The sequence below is a fragment of the Python bivittatus genome, unplaced genomic scaffold (assembly GCF_059951505.1).
Source record: "Python bivittatus isolate LINGU-HERP-01145 unplaced genomic scaffold, Pbiv_v1 ctg000350_np1212, whole genome shotgun sequence".
Lineage (NCBI taxonomy): Eukaryota > Metazoa > Chordata > Lepidosauria > Squamata > Pythonidae > Python > Python bivittatus.
This window is the reverse complement of record NW_028277074.1, coordinates 27,998,028-28,023,639: the sequence shown is the minus strand read 5'-3', so window position 1 is coordinate 28,023,639 and position 25,612 is coordinate 27,998,028. Positions and strand designations below refer to the sequence as shown.

The following is a 25,612-nucleotide window of genomic DNA, read 5'->3' as shown; positions in this document are numbered from 1 at the left end:
GAAAGCAATGAAAACAACTATGAATATAATGTCGGGTTGTATTGTGATTAATTATTCAACATCAGACACTTGCAATATGTTCTTGTAGACACTGCACTCTTGCCCTCAGAAGGTTTGTTCCTTCATGCTGCATTAAAATGTGATTTATCAAATAAAGATAAATTTAACTTTAATATAGCTATGGGCCACCTACATGTACACCTACATTTTTTTTTCAACAAATTAGTTTTACTGCTTTAATTCTGCAGAACAGTTTAGAACAAAATGAAAACAAGTAAGAAAAACTTGTTTATTTCAAATTATATGGCTACCCCTCTCACCGAAGTGACTCTGGGTGGCGAACAAAATTTAAGATTAAAACAACAATATAAAGAACTCCAAAACACATAATTCAAAGGAAAAAAAATATTTGTTTATTTGTTTATTTATTTGATTTATGACCAGGTTTCTTTGGTATGTATTTGCCTCTATTATTTTTTAAACGATGAAACATATATTATTGTCCCTTACTTGCATTTGGTCCATTGATAAGGTAAGCTCTGCCTTCTTTTCCTGATATACATCAAAAGGGGGTTTTTCTAACTTGTTCTGGCTCAAGTGGTGTTGACCTCATTCCATTGGAGGCAAACCCATCCACTCCAATTGGCTACTGGCTGGTATGGCAGGAATATCCCCTCCCTTTTCTCACTGTATTCTGTTCTCCATAGCCATTTTTTCCTAGGCTGTAAAATGTTGGATTTTTTAAAAACAAGTTAACTAGAAGAAATGTGAAGACTGGCTCCCCCCCCCCAACCCCTTGTTTTAACATATTCACTTGTGAGCCTGTGAAGTGATGTTTAAGTTAACTGTTTTACGGTACAGTAACTGATGGATGGTGATATTTTTCTTTCTTTTTAACTAGGTGAAATTGACAAGAGTCTGCCACTTTACTCTTATAGCCAAAGTACCCACAATTAAATAAACAAACAAACAAATAAATAAATAAGTGTGTGTGTTTGTGTGTGTGTGTGTGTGTTCCTCATACTCCTTCTCCTTTAGTCCTCTGGTGGATTCATCAGATAGAGGTATCTCAAGTGTGAGAGAGATTTGGGGGGGGACTCAAACAAAAGGTTTATATCCATTTGTGGAAACCACAGGTGGTCAAGATCCTGTCCATGAAAATGAAAGTGATTTATGCTTGACTTGTCAGCATGTTTGGAATGGTAAAGTTGGAGGGGAATCCACCAACCTAGGACCATGGTAAGCATGGTCTGCATAGAACACCAGGGCATCAGTGAGGCCAAAGCAAAGAAAGCAGTTAAAATCTGGAAAAAAGATTTCTTAAGCCAGCTTCATTTCCAGTTGATCAAGCAGCTTAAGTTTTCAGTACAGACAATCCCTCCATTCTAAGTTTGTAGTTCCACCTCGTATCAGAGCTCCCTATAATAACTATTTGCTAGATTTTAAAAGATGGAATCTGTGTTCACTGGCATCTAGGGATTCATCTACTAAGCCCCAAATGTGTTTCTGTGAAAAATCAAACTGACTATAAAATAAATCACTGAAAAAGAATATATTTGAATTATTTAGATGATTTGACATAAAAGTTAGTTTGCCATCATTCAGAATCAGTATCAAATCATTACAATTAAATTTTTAAGTATTTGATTATAGAGGCTTCAAGAAGGCAATCCTTAGCAGCCACACAACAATGGAAAAAATGATTTCAAAAATATGATTTTGTGGTAATCACTTGAATAAAAGAGTTGATGTTCCACTGAATTTGATAACAAAACTCTGGAACATGAAAAACAGCCAGTTCTACTACTCTGCCATAAAACTTTTCATAAGAACTTGGTATCTTCCCATTCTCATTTCCTTGTTAGAATCAAGAAAAAATATAACAAATAAAATGAAAAGATTTTGCAGCTGCAAATTCTGAATTAATGGTAGAAGCTAAATTATAAACATGTGCAATGTATTAGTACACACAAACACACATACATAAATATAAATGTGCCATCATCTTAGTGTTGATTCTTAGTGACTCTTAGTGACCTTCTCCAGAATGATCTGCCCCAACTTATCTCTTCAGGTCTTCCAATTATATATATATTTATTTATATATACGCCCACACACATACAATGTACATATATACATATACACGTGCACGTGTACACACACACACTTACTCATATATACAAACACAAATATATACATTAAACAGTACATATAAATATCAGCATTCCTACCAAAAAAATACAGGCAATGCATACCTTGATGTATTGTTTGCTTTTAGAAGCATCTGGATCATCAGATTCTACTCTTATTTTAGCTAGAGTTTGCTCTGCTTCAGTTAGCCAGAGGTTAAAATTCTTCATATCATGATGGAAATTTCTCCATTTCTCCACTGAACTGTCAAATTTTCTGTGGAAGAAAACAGAAGCTATCAGGACATTAGGATATTGCAAACAGCAAGTAAAAAAATTGAAATATTTTAATAATATAGTGATGTCTTTACTTAAAAATTGAAAAAAAATTAAAGTTTGTTAAAGGTTGGGGTTGGAGCATGGCATCGCAAAACTTAGAGATATATGAATATCAGAGGATAAGCAAAGGGTATCTATGTTTCAGTAAACTCACACGTTTTCCTGCTATTCTATGGACATCTTTTATTTAACATTTACATTTATAAAATGAACATGTGAATTCTCCATCTCCCTCTACAAGAATCATGACTTATAATGGACTTTTTAACATTCGTCTGTGTGATTAAACAAAAAATTCAAGGACAGGAATATACCATATTTTTCCAACTATAAGACGGTACTTTTTCCTAAAATCCTTACGCTAAAAATTGAAGGGCGTCTTATTCAAGGAAGTCAGCCGAGGAGAGAACTGCGCGGTTGCAAAACTGCCCATACTTTGTCTCTGCAAACAGGCTTCCTCCTATTGCTAGCCTCCAATCACGAGTGAAATAGCTTGTCTCCCAAACAGACTTCCTCCAATCACGAGCCTGATGTAACTGACGTCAGCTGATGCTGAACAAACCAATCAGAGGAAGTCTCTTTGCAGAGACAAGCTATCGGCAGTTTCACTCGTGATTGAATGTAATCAGTTATGCAAAAGAGCATGGAAATAGAGCTGCAGAGAGACGGTTTGGACCTCCTCCCACCGAGTGTATCAGGTAAATATTAACTAATTACTAAATAAAAATGTGTTCTGCACTATCTTTAAAATATTGATTTCTTAATTTTGGGTTGGAAAAGTGGGGGTCGTGTTGTACATGGGGGTGTCTTATTGACGGAAAAATACGGTAGTTTCCCCTCACTTTTTACAGTGATTCCAGTCCAGATCAGCCCAGCACGTACTTCCAGTTAAAGAAATGCATTCAAAAGTGAAGCATAGAAAGTAGCTACTGGACAAGAACACATGTAGTATAGCCTCATTGACATATGACTTGGCCATATTAAAAATGTGATGTCAAAGAGATCCTTAGTCTAATATTTCTGATCTAACTGGATGCTTCTTACTGTCAGCTGTAAACTGATTAACTTCTGACATCCTGTATTTTAATTAAGGAATTAAAAGAAATCAACTCTAAACAAAAAGTGGAAGTGGGGGAAGAATAGTAGTACAAAAACAATACTATATCATCTAGTTAAGCATAAATAGAATAAATTAATTCCTGGTTATAAATAAGAGATGTCTTTATTCTACATAAAAGAATGCAAAACAAGACAACTGCTTCTATTCTTCAACCAGGCAAACACATCATTTGCAATATACTTGTAAATGTTTCAGCTTGTCAATAGGTCATTAATAAAAAGCCTTCAATGTTACTTCATAATCACATGATTTGTATTAAGATTTCATTGACATTGTTTATGATACACTGAATTAAACATGTCAAAACAGGTTTTAAGCTATGACAATGTATTAGACTCTTTTACAGCATTCCGAAATGCATGGACACTAAAATGTATTTACTAGTTTTGTACTAGTTTTCCATAGATAAGCTAGGCTCCTCTTTTTATTGGGAGACCTTTGTCCCTTCTATGGGGACTTCAGAAAGAGAACAACATGATAATCTGGTTACAGAAGGCTGATTTCATTGCCAAACTTCATTGACTTCATTGCCAAATGACTTCATTGCCAAACAGAAATAATTTTGGATGAAAGTGGTAGAATTCAACCTGATCAGGGAGAAAAGTGTTTCTTTTTCCTCTCATCATTTGACATTCTGCTTTTCAGCCTATCTCTGCATAGTGTTAGTATTTGGTGGACAATTTGTGATAAATTGTAGTTACTATTTTCTTTTACTATCCATAGTGTCTTGCCACAAAATTTATTATTTAGGTTACAAAAAACATTGTAAGATTTAGAAACCCTATATCAGTTGATGTCTCTAAATGAAATCCTTATCTTCTGAATGGACTAATGCTACCATTTTAATTATTATTTTGATTGTCTGTTACAATATTCCTAATTAAGAATGGAATAGATACGTGTTGAATATTTATTTATTTAATTAATTTCTATAGTCGCTCATCTCAACCAAGTGATTCTGGGCAGCAAACAATTCTAAAACAATAAAAACAATTACATACAATACAAAAATAAATATATATGGCAACCACGAAAATTATCCTAATAATTATCAGTATTATTATGTATAAAAATTAGTATTTATTTATTTAGCAAATTTATATAGCTGCCCATCTCACAAAAAGTGACTTTGGCCAACATACAATACATAAAAACAATAAAAACCATAAAACACTCAAACATAAATAAAAAAACAGAAAGACACAAAACATAAAAACCCAAGATAGCAAGAGAACAACTGTCACTTGACATCACACAACCACCTTGCCGGCTTCCCATGGGACCCCCAGGTTTGATGGAAAAATCACATTTTCAGGGCTTTCTGGAAAGCAAGCAGGGATGGGGCCAATCTCACCTCAGGAGGAATGATGTTCCAGATGGTGGGGGCCACAACAGAAAAGGCACGCCGTCTGGATACTGCCCAATGGAACTATTTAGCAGACGGGATCCTTCCTGATCAACCCGATGGGATGGGTAGATATAAATGGGAAGAGGCAGTTCCTCAAACATCCCATGACATGTAGGGCTTTAAAGGTCAAAACCAGCACTTTGAACTGCACCTGTAAACAACCTGGCACCCAATGCAGCTTGTGGAACAGAGATGTAATGTGTGCCATCCTAGGGGTGCACATAATTGTCCACGCAGCTGCATTCTGCACCAGCTGAATCTTCCAGATACTCTTCAAGGGCAGCCCCATATAGAGTGCATTACAATAATCCATTCTAGAGGTGACCAGGGAATGAGAAACTGTGACTAGAGCATCATGGTCCAGGAAAAGGCGCAACTGGTACACAACATGAAGCTATGCAAAGGTCCTCCTAGCCATGACTGCCACCTGCTCCTCGAGCAAGAATCATGAGTCTAGAAGGATCCTCAGGTTGTGCATAGGATCTGTCTGGGACAGTGCCACCCTGTCCAGCACCAAAGATGGTAAAGATCTAAATCCAGAAGGCCCCAAAACCTACAGCCACTCAGTTTTGCCAGAGTTCAGCTGAAGCTTGTTGTTCTCCATACAGACCCCCACAGCCTCCAAGCACTGGGACAGGACATCAACAGTATTGTTTACTTCACCAGCGGCAGAGATATATAGCTGGGTATCATCAGCGTACTGATAAAAGCTCACCCCATGACAATGAATGATCTCACCCAGTGGTATTAAATAGAGACAGAGAAAGTAGTGAGCCTTGTAGAATCCCGCATAGTGGGGGTCAAGGGCGAGACCTCTCACTCCCAATTAACACCAACTGGTACTGGTCCCATAGAAAGGAAGTGAACCAGCACAATACTGTGCCACCCACTCCCAACCCATGGAGCCAGTCCAGAAAGATACAGTGGTTGATGGTATTGAAAGCCGCCAAGAGGTCAAGAAGAGCAAGGACACTACCCCTGTCCCACGCCCACCCAAAACCATGATCAATGCTGTCTCCATTCCATGCCGAGACCTGAATCCTGACTGAAGGGGTCCAGATAATCTACTTCATCCAGGGCCTGCTAAAGCAACCACCTTCTCCACAACCTTCCCTAAAAGAGGGAGGTTAGACACTGGATGAAAATTGTCCAGCACAGTCAGATCCAGCAATGGCCTTTTGAAGAGGGGGCTAACCAATGCCTCCTTGGGCAACAACCCTATATCAAGGAAGAATTAACCATTGCTAGGATCCAGCCACACGACACCCCCCAGGCAGCCTTAAGTAGCCAGAGAGGGCACGGATCTAAGGAGTAGGTGGGTGAGCATACAGTTACTAAGACCCTGTCCACTTCTTAAGGTTGAACAGGTTCAAACCTCTGTTGATCATTTGTTATATCACTTTTATTACAATATTTTTGTGATTTTTTTTGTTCTTTTATATAATGTTGTATTTCTAGCCACTGTAAATGTGTAGGCAGATATAATTTCTTTATATGTAAATAAATATTATTTCCATTTTATAGTTTCATTTTGTCAGAGGCATGGAAGCAACTCTGTTTTATTCTGCGAGCTTGTTAGAGACTTCATGACTGGTTGTACACTCCATAATATTTTTTCTTAGACTTTATCTCACAAGTGGCTTTGGTTGGAATTATTTAATTAATCAAATGATAACTATCCTGTTCAACATCTAGATTTTCTGCTATATTCAGAAATACTATATTGTACTGCCCAGGTGAGATTATCATGGTGCTGGCCTCATTCAGCCCAGGGTCATTCCATACAAAATATGTCATTGGCTGATATTAACAAACTAGGGCATTGTCTTTTTCACATTCAAACTATTGTAATAACCACAAAGCACCACTGTGGCCACATTCTTCCTGTAAATCAATTCCAGGGCTTCAGCAGGAATCTGTGCCTGGCTTCTATAGAATGGAATGTCTTCCTTATCTTAGCCATTCCCAATACGTGGTGGGGGAGAAATAACGTGCATATAGTGTACTTCACCTCGGCCAGACCAACTATCTCAAGGGAAGAGCATTCTTGTTTCTGGGCCTGCTGATCACAACAATAAAACATTTCCTTTATGCACTGGTGATACAAGAGACAGTAACTTTCTGCTTAATATGATGTGAAAGGGAATCTTGCAATCAGAAACAAGCAGCTAAAAGAAGTGCTAGAAGTTTTATTCTAACACACTGAACAGCTGGCCCTACAAGGCCATTTTCTGCACAATGGCATGCAAATATCTGATACCCTTGGACATCACATTCTTTTCCCAACGATTACCACTTTACCCATAATAGTGATAGCTCGATCTGGCTCAGAGGCTTCCTGCTAGTCAAGAGACAGATTGCCTAGTGTTGCCTAGTACCACATGTGAATGGATGATGCCTAAACAGGGGCTTAATAGGCCATTTTACTTCAGATGCAGCTTCCAAAGGAGTTTTAAAGGCTCAGAGAGTGTGAACTTAGCACTTCTCCACCACACCTCAAAATAGCTACCCCTTTTTGTAGCATTGCACAGCTTCTGCCTCATAGCTGCCACTCCATTTTCTAAAAAAAAAAAAAAAAACTACAGCTGCTTTAAAGTATTACACACAGGGGCTTCATTTGTGTTCCTAGGTAGTCTGAGTTACCTTTAAGAGACTGAATCTGAGGTGCTGCACAACCATAACGCTTAAGCAACACCAGTATAGAAAGAAATAGTGGCTTTATTCCTACTGTCCAGTCACACTCATCAGATGAAAGTAACACAATAAAGGTCCCTCAATGAGCTTTTAAACTCTATTTATTTTCATGGCTTTAGCATCCCACTTGTCCTAGTGCTTTTTCTAGACTTTCTAGCTTCATGACTTTTGGGAAAAAAAGGTTTTTATGGAGGTGGAGACAGGAGGAAAGCTATGAAGGCAAGCCTTGTTTTAAAACAAGAGAGCTTGTTTAGGGTATTGCAAAGCAAATAATACAGCAGTGCTTTCAATTCTAGTATACAGACCACCTAAATGGAATAATTATTTTCTCCTAAATTGGCACACTGGCCTGAGGAAGGGGCTTAGAGGGAAGAGGATAAACTGAAAAGCTAGATCTCTCTTCTTCTCCTTTCTAACTTGCCATTCCTTACACCGCTCTAGTGAACTAAAGCATACCAAGATATTACTAAATGGGACATGAAATGAGGAGGAGCTTAGTCAAAGCAGATAGCTCAATGCTTACCAGTGAACCATTAATAGCAGTAGCAGGTACTCTTCTCCAGTCACCATTAATGGTTGGTCACAGGAGTCCTGCTTCTCTCTGGCAGACTAGAGCTCAGAATGACTCTTTAAACCTGAGTCCTATGCTTAAATAACTGCTACTTTCCTATAGCACTCTACCCTGTATCACTAGGGCTGTTAAGGGCTGGACTTGATGGCCTAAATAGACTTTCCAACTTATCCTTTCCAACTTATCCTTCTGTATTACTTTATTCAGTTTCAGCCAATATTGTTTATACTTGGAAAAGAATGGGGGGGAAAATCATAGGCTTTTGAACATTTGAAACAATAGCTCTCAAAATGGCCAAGTTTTGTTCCAAGGTACAAGCATTCTCTTTTCAAAATCCAGGATACATTATGGATACAAACATAGGAAGTGTTTTTAGTCTATTGGTTTCTATAGAAGCATTAAGGGCTTCGTCTTAGTTGATACCTCATCTTATTGTCCATGAAAGGTCTTAATCAAACATTTTAACTTTATGAAATAAAAGGTAAATATCATAGTGTATGCTTTGATTTTTTATTCTTCATTCACAGCTTTGGTTCATCCACTCCTCAAGAAGCCATCGCTGGACCCCACCATACTGGACAATTTTTGTCCAGTATCTTACCTCCCCTTTTTGGGGAAGGTGATTGAGAAGGTGGTTGCACAACAGCTTCAGAGGACCTTGGATGAAGTGAATTATCTGGATCCTTTTCAGTCAGGATTCAGACCTGGGTATGGGACAGAAACAGCATTGGTTGTGCTTTTGGATGATCTCTGGCATGGGCAAGATGGTGGCAGTGGATTTATCCTTTCCTTACTTGACCTCTTGACAGCTTTTGATACCATTAACCATGGTATCCTTCTGGATTGACTCAGAGGATTGGGAGTACGTGGCATGGTTTTGTGATGGTTCACCTCCTTTCTCCAGGGTTGATTCCAGTTGGTGGTGATTGGGAAGGAGAGATCCCGCCCTCGGCCCCTACTACGTGGGGTGCTGCAGGGGTCGGTGCTCTCTCTGCTCCTATTCAACATTTACATGAGACCACTGGGTGAGCAATTGTTTTCTAACAAAATGTGGGCAAATTGAACAATAATTAGTCAGGGAATTCAAATGTAGGGAATGATACTACAGCAACAGGTTGGATATAATAAATTGCGCTGCTAGCTATGAATGCAGGAATAAGTTTAACAGAATGTTTGATTTATTAGAGGTCATTTCTGTGCGAGCCTTTGAAAGGGTGCTTTGCTTTCATATCATAATGCTTTGAGCAAACAACCTCTTTGAAACTGTTTTTTTAAACTACATAGCCTCCATTCATATATATTGTTATGCTTTGCTCCAAGATCCTACCCTCAGTGTGATATACAGAAGCATACTCAGGTCACTGGATTTGTAACACAAAGCAAAACAACATAACCTTTTGTTTCCAAGCCTTATTTAGCTGTTCCATGTCAGATATCTTCAGGGAACAAGGTACCTCATTGACAAAAAACGTAGCTATCTTGCATTGGCTTATTAGATGACTTACAAAATAATTAAAGTTATTTTATTTATCTTAAAGATATATTTTGTATATCAATACATATAGCCCTTTAAAAAAAATGTATTATCACTTATGAGCACAGAAGTTATCATAACCCTTTTTACTTACTAAAATCTCAATGCTGGAGAGCCAAAATTACAACTGCTTTCTATCGATGTTTAAATATATGTCTGACCAAAAAGAAAGAAAACAGAATCCCTAGGTGCATGAGTAGTGAATAACAAAAAAACTCAGCCAGCCGTAATTATAGATTATCATAGCCAGAAGTTCTTATTTCATGAATGATAAAAGGAATTTTAAACAGCCTATAATTGCATAATTGGTAAAATGTTTTAATATGCAGAACTCCATTCAATACATGAAGCTAACATTGTTTATGTTTTATGCAGGTTCTATAAATCATTCAGTATACCATGAGTCAAGACAACAGATTAAATAGCAAGTTGTTGTCATTGCTGAAACAAAACAATTGATTTTTCCAGATTTAATCATCAGAAAATCTTGATTACTGTATGAGGAATCTACAAATATTTGTCTTTTGCTTTTTCTCTGGAAGAAACACAAAAGTGCCCTGCATTAATATTCTAGTATTCAAAGTATATAAAAATTAGAATTCTTACAATCAATAATGATAATAGTAATAATACTAAGAATCCCCCAGTAAGGCACTACCTTGATGTGGTTGTGGGGCTTGCGTGCTTTGAGGAAGTGGAGAACTGTGTCAGAGGTTCAACTATACTGGACAGGTCTCATCAGAGGAGCCAGATGAAGATTGTCTCTTCCATAAATACGGTGAGACATAACTTACAGAAACCTATACTGGATTGGCTGTCACCCAGGTCAACAAGGACTGTGCTAGGTGTTCTAGTTCCTGGACATTTGGTGACAAGTAAGCTACAGGAATCAGGACTGTTGGCTGAGCAACCAGGGCCAGCAGCTGCAGGACTAGTAGAAGAAAAGTTGCTTACCTGTCACAAATATACAAAGACTGAAAACAAAGAAATAATGATTTGCTATTCCAAATCAAGTCCAATGAGAAGAGGATATCTGAAAAGAATGCACCAATTTTGGAAAGAACAACATCCAGAATCAGAAATAACAGAACAGAGGCTAGAAGATCAATGTCGATTTATAATACAAAATAAAGTATTCAGAGAAGTAGAATTGGAAGAACTGCAAAGGTCTACCCAGGACAAAGAAATCAAAGCCTTGCCAGAAGTAGCTCAAACTATAGAGGCAAACTAGGAGGAATTGACAGTAGAGGAAGCCAGCATAGCTACTGAATTGTTTTATTTCCCAAACCAAGCATCCTTTCCTCTGCCTCCCCCTCAGAAAGAAAAAGCCCCTAACAAAAAACCACGAGGAATTTACCATCAAGGCAATTAACATCTAGGCAACTCCAGTCATTAGATATACAGCTGGAATAGTGGACTGGACTCAAGCTGAACTAGAAGCTCTGGATAGGAAGACCAATTAATCATGCCCTTCATCCACACAGAGATATTGACAGGCTCTACTTACCAAGGAGCATAGGTGGGTGTGGAATGTTGCAAGTACATTAGACAGCTGAAGAAGAAAAAAGGGCATTGGAAGAATATCTGGAGGACAGTGAAGAAGATGCACTGAAGTTAGTACATCATGAAGGCTTACTGAATACTGAAGAGACCAAACTGGCCTACAAGAAAGACCAAAAATAGAAGAGACATGGCAAAGCCAGCACACACAAAAACTATCAGGCAAAGCAGATAACAACAAGACCTGGTAATGGCTAAGAGCAGGAAAGTTGAGGAAACAAACAGAGGAGCTAATTCAGAATCGAGAAGATAGCAACAGACAGCAAATGCCACCCTTCCAAAGAAGCTGAAGAAACAGTGGACTACCTAGTTAGCTGCTGCAAGAAGATTGCACAGACTGACTACAAACCATGGCATACAAAACAGCAATAATAGTGTATGAGAATATCTGCAAGAAATACCATTTGCCTGCAAGTGAGAACTGGTGGGACCACAAAACAGACAAAGTCATAGAAAATGAAGAAGCTAAAGTGCTGTGGGACTTTAGAATTCAAACAGACAAGCATCTGCCATGCAACCCCCCAGATTTCACAATTGTTGATAAGAAAGACAAAAAAGTCTGGTTTGTGGACATTGATAGCAGACATTAGAGACAGGAGAAGAGAAGAGAAAGACCTGGAGAAAATCACAAAATATAAATATCTGAAAATAGAAGTCAAATGACTATGGCAAAAGAAAGCAAAGATAGTACCAATAATAGCAGGTACCTTGGGTGCAATCCCAAAGCAACTGGAACACCACTTCAACACCACCAGCACTGACAAAATCACCATCAGTAAATTGCAAAAGGCAGCTTTATTTGGAACAATTTACATTCTGCGACAATACCTTTAACGCCATCAAACAACACCTGCTTATCCCAGATCCTTGGGAAGGACTCGATAGGTGAATAAAAATGCCAAATCCAGTCTAAACATCTGGCTAACTCTGTGATCAAAAACAACAAAACAATAACAATAATATAGATTGTGGGTGGATGGAGAGCCAATATCTGAAGACGATTGTGTCATTTAAAAGTATTTAGAATGAGATGCCAAAAATAGGTACAAGCTCAAGCAGCAGAGAATATGTTTTAAGTGGTAGGGGAGAGTTATTAGAGAAGAGAAAATGTTAGTTGTCCTACGAGGAAGACTGAACCAGGACTAAGTATAGCTTCTTTGGGAATTACTGGAAGTAAAATTACTCTGAGTTAATGACCCAGTTGCAAAAGACTTGAGAGTACTTAGAGAGCAAAAGGCACTCTGTGAAAGCTGGAGAATAATCAGCTACCTCTTTTGTCCTGCCTTACCTTTTCTCAATGCAATATCCAAACAGGAGGATAGGGAAGTAGCAGGGAAGAATGCACTTTGCAAACAAAGTATGTTTTTGTTTGCTTGTTTAAATGAACATTATATATATATATATATATATATATATATATATATATATATGGCGGGAGCAGGGGGGCAGGCCATCTTCGGGGAAGACGCCCCCGGTGTGTGTTGCCGGTGGCGTGTTCTGGCCCTCCTTGCTCATGCCCAGGTCCTGGCAAGCAGGTTCACAGGGGCCCTGGCCTTTGGCTGCTGCTGCTTAATGCCAGGTCAGTTAAAAACAAAGCCCGCATCCATAGGTGACTTGATCACTGAGGAGGGGGCAGACCTGGCATGTATCACCGAGACCTGGCTGGGGCCTGAGGGGCGGGTGCCCCTCTCGGAAATGTGCCCAGCTGGGTTTACGGTGTGGCACCAGCCAAGATACCAGGGCAGGGGAGGAGGGGTGGCTGTTGTCATCCGAGAGTCTCTAGTGGCCTTCAGGGGCATTGCTCCACAAGTTTCTGGCTATGAGACACTGTTTCTTAGGTTGGGTGCCCGCGAACAGTTGGGAGTGCTGCTACTGTACCAGTGTCCCTGCTGCGTGGCAGCCTCCCTGCCTGAGCTGCTGGAGGCCATCTCGGGGCTGGCGGTGGAGTTCCCCAGGCTTATGGTTCTGGGGGACTTCAACCTGCCATCCCTGGGGCGATCCTCTGAGGCAGCTCGGGAGTTCATGGCTACCATGGCAGCCATGGGCCTGTCTCAAACTGTGCGGGACCCAACCCGAGATAGTGGCCACATGCCGGATTTAGTTTTCTTGTCTGAGCAATGGCAATGTGACCTGAGGGGAGATGTACAGCTTTCCCCGTTGTTATGGTCAGATCACGCCCTGGTGACCCTGAGTTTCTCCTATGCTAGCCCCCTCCGCAGGGAGGCAGGACCCATGCGATTGGTTCGCTCCCGGTGCCTGATGGACCCGTTAGGGTTTCAGAGGGAGCTGGGAGATATTCCCGTGGACCTGCTGCACAGTCCAGCGGAGGCCCTGGCTGCTGCCTGGAATAGAGAAGCGGCTGGGGCCTTGGACAAGATCGCGCCCTTGCGACCTCTCTTGCCACGCCGGCCCCGACACTCCCCGTGGTTTACGGAGGAGTTGAGGGTGCTGAAGAGGGTTAAGAGACGTCTAGAGCGCCGCGGGAGGAAGACACGGACTGAATCCGACCGAACACATGTTAGAGCCACTATTAAGGCCTACATTGTGGCGATAAGGGCGGTGAAGCGCCAATACTTCTCCGCCCTTATTGCATCTGCAGAGTGCCGCCCGGCAGTCCTGTTTGGCATCACCAAGTCCCTCCTGGGTAAGGGGGATGTGGCGGTGGATTTGCAGGGCCGCACAGAGGAATTTGTAGAGCACCTGCAGGATAAGATCGCTCAGATTCATTCCAAGTTGGACTCCGAGTGTGGCGCAGGGTCTGGGGAGATACCGGGGGATCGTTCTTGCCTAGTTAACTGGGAACGGTTTGATCCTGTTGTTCCTGAGGAAGTGGACAGGATCCTTCAGTCTGTGAGGGCCACCACTTGTCATCTGGACCCATGGCCCTCCTGGCTGGTGAAAGCAGCTCGGGAGGGGACATGTAGTTGGATCCAGGCGATGGTTAAGGCATCCTTGCAGGAGGGTGTGTTTCCGGCACCCTTTAAAGAGGCGTTGGTGCACCCCCTCCTCAAGAAGCCCTCCCTGGATCCCACTATACTGGACAATTTTCGTCCAGTCTCCCGCCTCCCCTTCTTGGGGAAGGTGGTTGAGAAAGTGGTGGCTTCGCAGCTCCAAAGGGTCCTGGAGGAAACAGATTATCTGGGCCCTTATCAGTCAGGTTTCAGGCCCGGCTATGGAACGGAAACGGCATTGGTCGCACTTATGGATGGTCTCTGGCGGGAGCGGGATGGTGGTAGTGCGACCATCCGTGATCTCCTTGATCTCTCAGCGGCGTTCGATACCGTCGACCACGGTATCCTATTGGGACGGCTCAGGGATATGGGGGTGGATGGCACAGTTTTGGGCTGGTTCACCTCCTTTCTCCGGGGCCGATCCCAATCGGTGGTGATAGGGAGCGAGAGGTCCCATCCTCGGCCCCTCCTTTGTGGGATGCCTCAGGGTCCGGTTCTCTCTCCGCTTCTTTTCAACATCTATATGAAGCCGCTGGGTGAGATCATCCGTCATCATGGGATGAGGTATCATCAGTATGCTGATGATACTCAACTATACATCTCCATCCCTGGTGAGGTAAGTGATGCTGTTTCCGCCCTCTCGCGGTGCCTGGAGGCTGTGAGGGTCTGGAGGGGGAACAACAGGCTCCAGCTGAACCCTGGCAAGACGGAGTGGCTGTGGGTTAATGGCTCTTCTGTATCCGGGACGTTGTCATCGTTGGTTCTGGATGGGGTAGCACTGCCCCAGACAGACCCAGTGCGTAACTTGGGGGTCCTCCTGGACTCACGACTCCTGCTCGAAGAGCAGGTGGCAGCCGTGGCCAGGAGGGCTTTTGCACAGCTTCGGGTTGTGCACCAGTTACGCCCTTTCCTGGATCGGGATGCCTTGGGAACGGTCACTCATGCCCTCGTTATCTCCCAGATAGACTACTGCAATGCGCTCTACATGGGGCTACCTTTGAAGAATATCTGGAAGCTGCAGCTGGTCCAGAAAGTGGCCACGCGGGCGATTTTTGGGGCCCGAAGAAGGACCCATATAACACCTCTGCTCTGTGAGCTGCATTGGGTACCAGTTTGCTTCCGGGTCCAATTCAAGGTGTTGGTTATCACCTTTAAAGCCCTACATGGCATGGGGCCAGGCTACCTGAAGGACTGGCTTGCCCCCACGATCTCTACCCGTCCCACCCAATCTCACAGAGAGGGCATGCTTCGGATCCCCGCGGTAAAAGAACTCCGATTAGCGGGGTCCAGAAGGCGGGCCTTCTCTGCTGTGGCCCCCGCCCTTTGGAACATCTTGCCCCCAGAGGTGAGACAGGCCCCCTCACTCCAGGCCTTTTGGAGGGACTTAAAGACATGGCTCTGCCATCTGGCCTGGGGCAGGGAGGGAAGAAATCAGAATTGGGGTTGGCTGGCCCCTTAGTGGTATGCTGTGGCCCAAGCGGCCTCTTGGACTTCTTAGCTTTTTTATTTTTTAATGTTTGGTTTTATAACTTTTAACTGTATTTATGTTTTTTAGTATGTTGTAAGCCGCCCAGAGTCCCCCATTGTGGGGAGATGGGCGGGGACAAATAAAATAAAATAAAATAAAATAAAATAAAATAAAATAAAATAAAATAAAATAAAATAAAATAAAATAAAATAAAATAAAATAAAATAAAATAAAATAAAATAAATAATACTAAGGGGAAAAACATACCTCTGAACATTTAAACATTTTATATAAAGGATTATTCATCAAGAACATTCTGAATTTTAGTGTCAAGCGAAAGATTACCATTTCAATTTTTTATTGAAGACTAAGACACAAATAAAACACCTAATTGTCGCACAGATGCTAATGGCACTGTATCTTCTATAAGGTTAATACAGATATTTAATTTTAACTGGAAGATTCCAGAGATGGTGACTTTTCCATATAAATAAAATAAGTAAGCAATATATTTAGACTTCAGATATCTTTTCTCTAAAATTCGCATAACTAATTCAAATCAAATCTATAAAGTTTAGAAGAATGTGATGAGTCCCTTTAGGTAAAAAACAAACTTGTACAATTAAATATGTAACCTTGGGGTGGGGGATGCACTGGGATATTATTGTATCTTCTTTCTAGATTTGTTCCATATTCTTCAATATGTGGGAAAATCCAAAATTATATGGGGACTTCATATAAATTATAATCCCCTGTATGGCATGCTTTTATTTGATATAAGCATTTAATATTTATATAGCAAATACATTTTTTTTCTTTTCATACCTAGGATCAGAACTGTACATTGCATGGCAGCCCACTGCGTTATATTATTGCAGTTGTTGTTACTATTGTAACTATTGTTACTAACAACTTAATATAAAAATATATAGAAACGTTACTTTTTTTTTAAAAAAAAGGAGGGGAATGGATGATACAAGGCTTGATAATGTATTTACATTTAAATTGTAAATTGTACTGTTCAGCCCCTTGGCTAAATTCATACAGAAATCTTATAGTGCAAGACAAAAATTATGGAATGTAATAAATGTTGTAATAAAACAACATTTAAACAAACCAGGACTATTATCTGTTTTCTGCTTCTTGAGTATGTTAGAAAAAGTAGAATTACTATATTCAGAAAGCAAAAGGATAGTGGGAGCTATATGAAATTAGGCTGAACCCTTATGCAGTAAACCTTGTGGATGTTTTTGCAATTCATAATGCTGGCACATGTTACCAAATAAACACACACACACACACCCACACACACACATACACACAAAACATGACATTGGGAGGTTTCAATTTTCTTAATTCTCACAGGCTACCATTTCAGTTTCTGCAGTATATGACTACAGAATAAATAACATTTAAAAATCTCCTCCTCCATAGAAAACTACTGCAAAATCTTTTCAAGGAAGATACTTTATATTCAGAAACTATTTGCATAGATCACAACCATTTTCCTGCCTCATGAGCTTCAACCACGTGTAGAGAAACAACAATGAAAACAACTGGAAACATAATAAATGTATACATTGAATCAATAAAAGTATTTTGATTACTGATACGTCACTAATTCTAGAATAAACGTGTGAATGAGTACATGTTAACATTGGACCTGTGATTGCTGTTATACTGGAATATTCCTGCAGTACCTCTCCAGAATTTATCATCAGTTTTGGTCCTGTTAAGTCTTATTTTGAACTTTAAAATGCACATAAAGTAGGTTTAATTTAATTTATATATATGGTTTATATCATTAATCTATCAGGGTCTAGTAACTGTGCTAGTTGACATATATACTAGGGCAGAACACCTATTTTTATTACTATAGCATCCAAGAAAATGCTCACTAAAATGCTATGATGTGAGGGGGGGGGGGCTTTTTTACATTTGAGCATGGTCTCTTAACATAAAATTGAATGTTTTTCTTTCCTTATATAACAAACTACTACAACTTCCATTCCTGGAAAACATATAGAACTGCCAGTGAACATTGGTAGAATTATTCTCTTCTACATTACACTGTAGCTAATTCATTGCATTTACTATAAATCTTCAGGTAAAATATGAAAAGTCTAGACCTTTGAAGATTTGCATATAAAAATATGAAAATTTGCATATGTATTTTCAAATGGGATAGTAAGAATGGTTAAACAAGAAGTAAGAATGAGGAAACAAATCGTGTATATAGAAGACAGATGATTATGCAAGGATATCACTGCTTCTTTTTATAGTAAAATCTAAATTGTAAAACAAAGACATAATAATTTTTTACAAGTCTGTGTTCTTACATATTGTTCTCATATCATTCTAGATATAATGGCTTGTCATACTGGTATAATTGCTAAATGCTACTATTTCATTGAGTTCAAATCTTATGAAACCAGACAAAAGTAGGAGTATTACTGAATTTACTTACTAGTAGAACATAGCATAGTGGCGTATTCATTTATTATAATATTATAATTGCATTAGTCATTTGCAATGTTACTAGAGACAACCTGGACAAGGCATACATTTGGTTGAACTATTGTACAGTGTTTTAGAAGTCATGCGTAGTGTAGACAGAACTTTATGTTAGGTCTCAATCATTCCTTCTTCCATTATATTTATTTATTTGATTTATAGCACTCCCCCAATCCCTCCAACTCACAAAAGTGACTCTAGGTGGCTTATAATTGGTTGTAAGCATAAAAACAATAGTACTAAAACCCAAACACAACAAACATCTGGAATAGAAAAACAAAATAATTGAATAACCAAAGACAACCATCATATATTCCATTCAAGATCTTTGATTTCCTGACAGGTTTATCTCACGCTCTGGCCCAATGAGGACATTGGGATTTTCTGAACCTTACGGAAGGCCAGCAGGGTTGGGATTATCCAAAACCTGGGGGGGAATATTGTTCCATAAGTCAGGTATTGCAACATAGAAGATACATATACTGGGTCCTGCCAGATGACACTGTCTATTGAAAGGGATTTAAAGCATGCCCACTCTGTCAGATATCATGGGAGAAGCAGAAATAAATGAAGTCAGATAGTCCTGCAAATAACCTAGCTCTGTGCCATGAAAGGCTTTACAGATGAATTGCATCCAGAAAGCTATTTGGAGACAGTGTTGCTTACAAAGTAGTGGTATTACAAGGATGTACCAAGGTGCACCTATAACTATTCACACTGCTGGATTCTGGACAAATTGACCTTTCCAGGTGTTTTCTAGGGCAGCCCTTAGTAGAATACATTGCTATAGTCCAAATGGGAGATACAGTTAAGACAGGGTGAAAGATGTAAAGCACACTCCAATGACTAAGTAGCATTCAGCTTAGGCAGCTTTAGAGCTTGATAAAATAACTACAATTTTTTGTCTATTTTTTTTTTCTGATCAGCTATTAAGGAACAAAAGGATGTGGCACTAGAATTCACATCTGTGCTGCCTTCTTCTCCTTTTAAAACAGCCCTGCCTTTCATTATTTGCCCCCGCTACTCTCCCATGGATGCTTGTGACAACAAAGTGATTCCTAACTTCCATTATCAGTGTACCTTGATTTCTTCTCCTCCTTTCAACAAGTACTTCAATGCTCTGCTTCAGTGCTGGCTCTGCCTTTTTTATTTAAAGAAAATATTAAGGAAGAAGAAGGTATCTTTCTTATGTTATGATAGAGGGGGAAGGGTCACAGTTACAAGTCAATATTACTTAAAAAAAAACCAGAACAAAACAATGAAATTTAAAAAAAAATCAAAAAAGGTAAAGATGTATTCAAAATGTAAGCCCTGGATCCTGAAAGATTTTCCTCAGAAATTCTCCAGACAATGTGTGTGTGGGGGGAAAAATCTGCAGGTTGGACATGCGGCTGAAAAAGCATGAAGTTTTTTTTTTTTTTAATCAGTTCTAGAATCACCTTGTTAAGTGACACATCCTGGAACTAGAGAACAGACTCTCAGTTTGTTCTGCTGGAACTCTCAGTGGTTTATGATAACATAGAGAATTGAATACTTCTAACTCATCTGTTTCTGTGGTTCCATTTTCAGGGCAATTTCAGAAAATGGTGGTAAGAAATCTCATTTGATTTCACATTTGGTTTGTGATGGTCATCTCTTGGGGATTCAGTATGCCTGCTATGCCTTTTAACATACAATTCATATATTCAAAATATGAAAACCACTGGGAGATATTGGGCAGGGATTTCAGATTCGATACCACTATTACACTAATAACATCTAATTTTAATTGTCTTTTCCACTGAAATTCAAATAAACCTTTTAGCTTCTAAATTTATGTTCAATATCAATATTGGGGCAGATTAAGGCAAAACATTAAAACTTCATTAGAACTAGACAGAGAGTTCTTGCTCTTGGTTAAGAAACAAGCAAGACAAGGCCAGTCTTCCTTCTTGCTGATCTCAGTTTCTTTCCAATCTCTTCTTCTCTGTGCATGTTCTCCCTCTATATTTTTGCCTTTTTGTTAAATCCTGTCTTTCTTCTTTTATCCCTGAAGCTCTTTTCCAGTGTAGATGGATAGCCATTTACCGAGTTCAGAACATGCTCTTCTGAACTCAGTAAATGTCCTTATTGTTGCCAGCTATGCTATTTTGATCATTAGGTAAAGATAGGATTGCCAACATGGTAAGCTCCTGCAGTTGCCAATAGTGACTCCTATATTGTACACCACTCATACCTACTAACACAATATATAATTCTCTTACTGCCACACTATATTACAGAACATAGTTTCCCATATTATTTTCAGAAAGAGACACAGAAATTTCGAGTAGGAAGTAATACTCTAAAAATGGTACTCTAAAAATTGTGTTGAAAAGACCAACAATTTGGCTGAAGCTCCATTTAAGAAACCATTACTATTCTTTCAGTGAATTTCTACCATATGATGCAAGTATAACTCATTTTCACTGCTGCAGATGGTACAAAGACAAACTGAAAAATCCTGCATAATGTTGACTTGTCTCTCTTTTTAGATTGCAACAACAACAAGCAATGAACCTGGAAACCTTCCCAGATTATGCATGTGTACCAAGTTACACTTTAGAAGACTAGGCCAAACAAAAATGACATGCAGAAGATTAATGATTTATTTGTTCTACTCCTGTTCCAACTGATCTTCTCAGCTCACTCCTACAGCATCTCAACTAACTAAATGGACTAGAGGAAGTCAACACAAGCATCACAATAGGATAAAGATGGATGAAAAAGAACAAAACAAAAATTAAGATTATGTATATTTAGAGAAATGCTGAATAAAGACTATATAGCAAATCCATCCACATGCCTGGTGCAGGAATCTAAATTTAAGCATCTCTCACAAATCATGGCTGGTTGAACTTGAGTGAAAGAGAGCCAGTCAGCTCTCTGGATGATTTTACTTGCAACCTGCTTTAGTCATTAGGAAAGTTTTTTTTTTTTTTTCCCTCCCTTTCATTTAATAGGAATATTCTTTCTAGTAACTTAATATACATTTTTGTGTCTTCTAGAATAATAGGCAACAGGTCTTGTCATTCCTCTGTGCAGCATTCCTTCAAGTATCTGAAGAGTGCTAGCATACAGCCACTTAATCTTCTCTTTTCAAGACTAAAGGTGCCATTTACCTTAATCTCTCTTCCTAGTACTTATTTTATAGTCCACTGATAAGCTTGTTGCCTTTATTTAAGACTGATCCAATTTATCTGAATTGTTTTTAATGTGCAGTACACTTCTTCATCATCTATAGTCATAGCAAGAAAAAATCATATACATAAAAATAGAATAAAGATCTGAATTTAAGTACAGTACAACCAGGAATTTTCCCAATCTACTAAGAAATCTCTCTCTCTTTTTTTAAAGATAGTATCAGTATAGCAAAGCTTGTCCTTGACAAATACACACTGGGAGTGAGGACATTAGTTTCAAGATGCTTACAGATGAAACTCTTTATGATCTGCTCTACAGTCTTCCTAGTTATCAATTTCAGACTGACTGATTTGTAGTTCTTCCTTCTCCCCTTTCCTGAAACATATATCAACACCTGCTCTGTTTCAGTCACATGGCACTTCACCAAGATATCTCAAAGAATATAATAAGGATTTAGTTAGGCAATGAGTAAGTTTCTTCCATTAATCTACATGCAATTAATCTAGTTCTGTTTTATGTCATTGTTTTATGTTGGTCTATGATCATAATAAAAATTTGATTTTATATTGTTAAAAGAAAAAAGAAAAACACAGGGCAGAGAACCACGTCCTGTGTTTCTTCATACTGGAACACCCAGGAACTCTACTGCATTTCTCTGGGCTCAGTCATTCTTCCCCCACAACTGGTGAGTGGAACTGGCTACTCAAGTAAGAATGGAACTACCATAGGTCAGTACCTCCAATTCACAGCCTTGCATATGATCCAGAAGGTTACTATGATCAGTGGAATCAAATTCCACTGAGGCTGGGCACAGATCAGGTGGCAGAATTTATACTCCAGAGGACCCTATCCTGTTCCTCAGGTTCTACAAGCTCAAAGGAATTTGAACTGATACTACAATATGTCGCCTTGTAGTCACAGTAATATGAGCCTGTTTTACGATGCTACATTGCAAGAGTTTGATGATACTGAGGACTATTCTTAGTACAAAGAAAAACATGAATAATCCTGTTGGCATACTGGATTTTTCAATAAAAACTAAATAAAAGTAGACTGCTTGATCTACATACCAACTACAGTATGTTCAGCCATTGTTGTCAACTGAATTACGTGAATACAATTTGTCTTTCACTGTAATGGTGACCGTGATTTTCAGGATGACTGAATGCATCCTGAAAATGGATGAGTTTTTAAAAATTGGGGGTAATATTAACAGCTAAGAGCCATTTTCGGTGCTCTATATGTTCTTATTTACAGATATACAGTATATATATATATATATATGTATATGTATATGTATATGTATATATATATGGAATTAATTTCCACATTTTTATTTCAATTGGCTAGCTACACAATTTTATTTGGTTGGATGGTTGGTTGGTTGGTGTGAAGGGCAAGTTTAATTCAGCTTTGTTTAGTTGAGTTTCTCCAGGAAATAAAGTTGATTTATAATCTGGGAATGTTTATGCTTGGATTGCTATATATTTTTTTTCTTCTACAAATAGTGTATTTATAGGAGACTAAGTTCAGGAAAGGGCACAACTGGTGTACCAGATGAAGCTGTACAAATGTTTTCCTGGCCATAGCTGTTACCTGCTCATTCAGCAGGAGCTGTAAATCCATGAAGACATCCAGATTGCATACTATGCATAAATAAGGAAGTGTAACCCCCATCCAAGGCCAAAGATGGAATTTCCCCAGAACCACAGTCTTGGTAGGATTGAATTGAAGACAGTTCCTGCCCATACAGGCCTAAAGCCTCCAGGCACTGGGACAGGATCTCCATAGCCTCACTTGGCTGGCCTGGGGTCAAAATATATAATTGGATATCATCAGTGTATTAATGATACTGGACCCCAAACTGATGAATGACTTCACCATGTCGATGTTGAATAGGAGGGGAGAGAGAGTCAAGCCTTGTGGTACCCACAGAGAAGTAGCCTTGGGAATGTACTCCCCGCTCCAACCAAGAACTAGCCCTGAAGGAAGAGACAACCATAAAACAGTGCCTCTATTCCCAATGCCTGAGACAGTTCATAGGATGCCATGGTCAACAGTGCTGAAAGCCATTGAGGGATCAAGGAGCATAAGGATGGATGCACCACCTTCATCCTGGCTTCACCATAGGCCATACATATGGCTTCACCATAGGTGCTTATGCACAGGCTGCTTCCATACTAAATCCTGGCTTGAAACCTGACCAAAACAAGTCTAGATAATCCACTAACTCTAGGATTCTCTGCAGCTACAGTCTGATCACTTTCTCAAGAGCCTTCCCCAAAAGGGAATGTTGGAGATGGAGTGGTAGTTGTCTAAAGCCATTGGGTCCAAGGATGGCCTATTGAGGAAGGGGTGTACCACTGTCTCTTTTGAGGTTGGAGGCCCCACCTTTCCCTCAGAGGTGGACACCACAGCATGGACCCAACCACAGATCACCTCTCTGGCCAATTTCTCAACCCAGGAAGGACCTGGATCCAGCACAGAAATGTCTAAACTAACAGTGCAGAGGACCCTGTAATTTGTCATATATAATTAAATAAACATGTTATACATTCCTAATGAGAATACCAATAGAGAAACTGATTTACACGGGTAAAATCAGTCCTTCTTGATTCCAACTACTCTACTTAAAAGTCAAGGGATTAATTGCTTGATTTTTATCTGTAGAGACATCCATATTTACCTTAGATGCAGCAATATAAATAGGAAGTTCTTTGACAATTTTTTGCCAGAAAATTCTGTGAATCTATTAACTCATCTACTCTCAATGTCCAAATATTAAGACATATTCAATCTGGAATCAACAAGATATTTCACAAAGATAAAATTCAACCATACATTGTAAGTGAGATGTAATGAAGCTTATCATGGCTAGCAAAGTAAAATAAAGAAATTACTTACGCCTGTCGATCCCAATATATCTTATTAACTTTTTCCCACTGGGAAGTAAGCTGAGTCAGCTTTTCTTGAATTTTCATAGCTTCACCAGGTGTGGCACTTTTCAGAACAGCAGTCTTCTTACTTTGAATGATTTCAATTTGACCTGAGTATCTCCCTAGGGTGTCCTTAATTTTCTGCAGTTCAGGAGATGGAGGAGGAGAAGGAAGAAGGCATACAAATGTCAAATTATTAAATAAAATTCTACTTCTATAATACTTCTATATTTTGACTAAAAGGAAAAAAAATGAAACAATTCAATTAGTCCACTATGTTATAAGTGGAGAGAGAGAGATGTGATAAGAATTACATTATGTATGGCATTTGGGAAAATCTTGCATTAAGAAAGAAAAGAATCTGGAAATAAAAGGGAGGATTTTTTTTCCTTCAATGTACATTATCTAACAGTCAAAATAAGGATTCATATTCCAGATATGCACAGTACTTGTGGACTATTATAAACTTTTGAATTTTATTTCTATTTTAATTTATTTAATTAGAAATTAGTAAATTGTTATTTTAACATTAACAGGAAATCCTGACTGTTTTGTCCTATGTAACAAAATTGCACTGAAGAAATAAGATGATATACTGCAAAAGTATTATGGAGTCAGGTCAGTGCTAACACTGTCTATATTTTGACCCTAACTTTCACTTGCACATTCTTTCCTAATATTTATTTATTTATTTATACATCACATTTATATAGCTAATTGTAGAGAGTATCTCCACTGAAGCCAACATCATTTGATAATCATCTGTTCCTTGGCAGCAAAGACCCCTAAGTCAAACCAGGTTCTATCAAAAAAGGTCTTGTTCAATTTGTGGGCTGTGCAAAAGAAAAGAGGCAATGTCCTACAGAGGTGTCAATGTCAATAAACAAACTTGATATTCCTGGCTTCCAGATTTAGCTCACTTTGAGTTGTCTGTGGTACTATTTCTCTGATATTCTTATGTATCTAAAAAGCCTGATCTGTGACTTGAAGCAGTCCACATCAATCTTATGTCCTTAAAAGTGTTGGACTTCAATAAGACATTAGTTGAAGAGCACACATCTGAGGTTAGCTGTCTGATATACCTAGTCTTGGCATATAGTAGTTCTATAACCATCCACTGCCTCCATCAGATTAGTGGCTTCTCTTGCCTATCTGCAGGCAGAATATAACAGATTTCTTCATCCTCTTCTGTTCCTTCTGAGAAAAGGAATGTATGTTTTAGCTT

General features: G+C 39.1%; 1 protein-coding gene across 18 annotated transcripts in view; it reads right to left on the bottom strand.

Moving 5' to 3' along the window:
• Positions 1–25,612, bottom strand: part of DMD (dystrophin) — an 886,326-nt gene that overhangs the window by 382,143 nt on the left and 478,571 nt on the right. For all 18 annotated transcript variants that reach the window (XM_088144802.1, XM_088144803.1, XM_088144790.1 and 15 more), the window contains 2 exons: positions 24,356–24,528; positions 2,257–2,407 (listed from right to left, as the gene is read on the bottom strand). In XM_088144802.1, the coding sequence (XP_088000928.1) occupies positions 2,257–2,407; positions 24,356–24,528 (324 nt within the window). The remainder of the gene's footprint in view (positions 1–2,256; positions 2,408–24,355; positions 24,529–25,612) is intronic.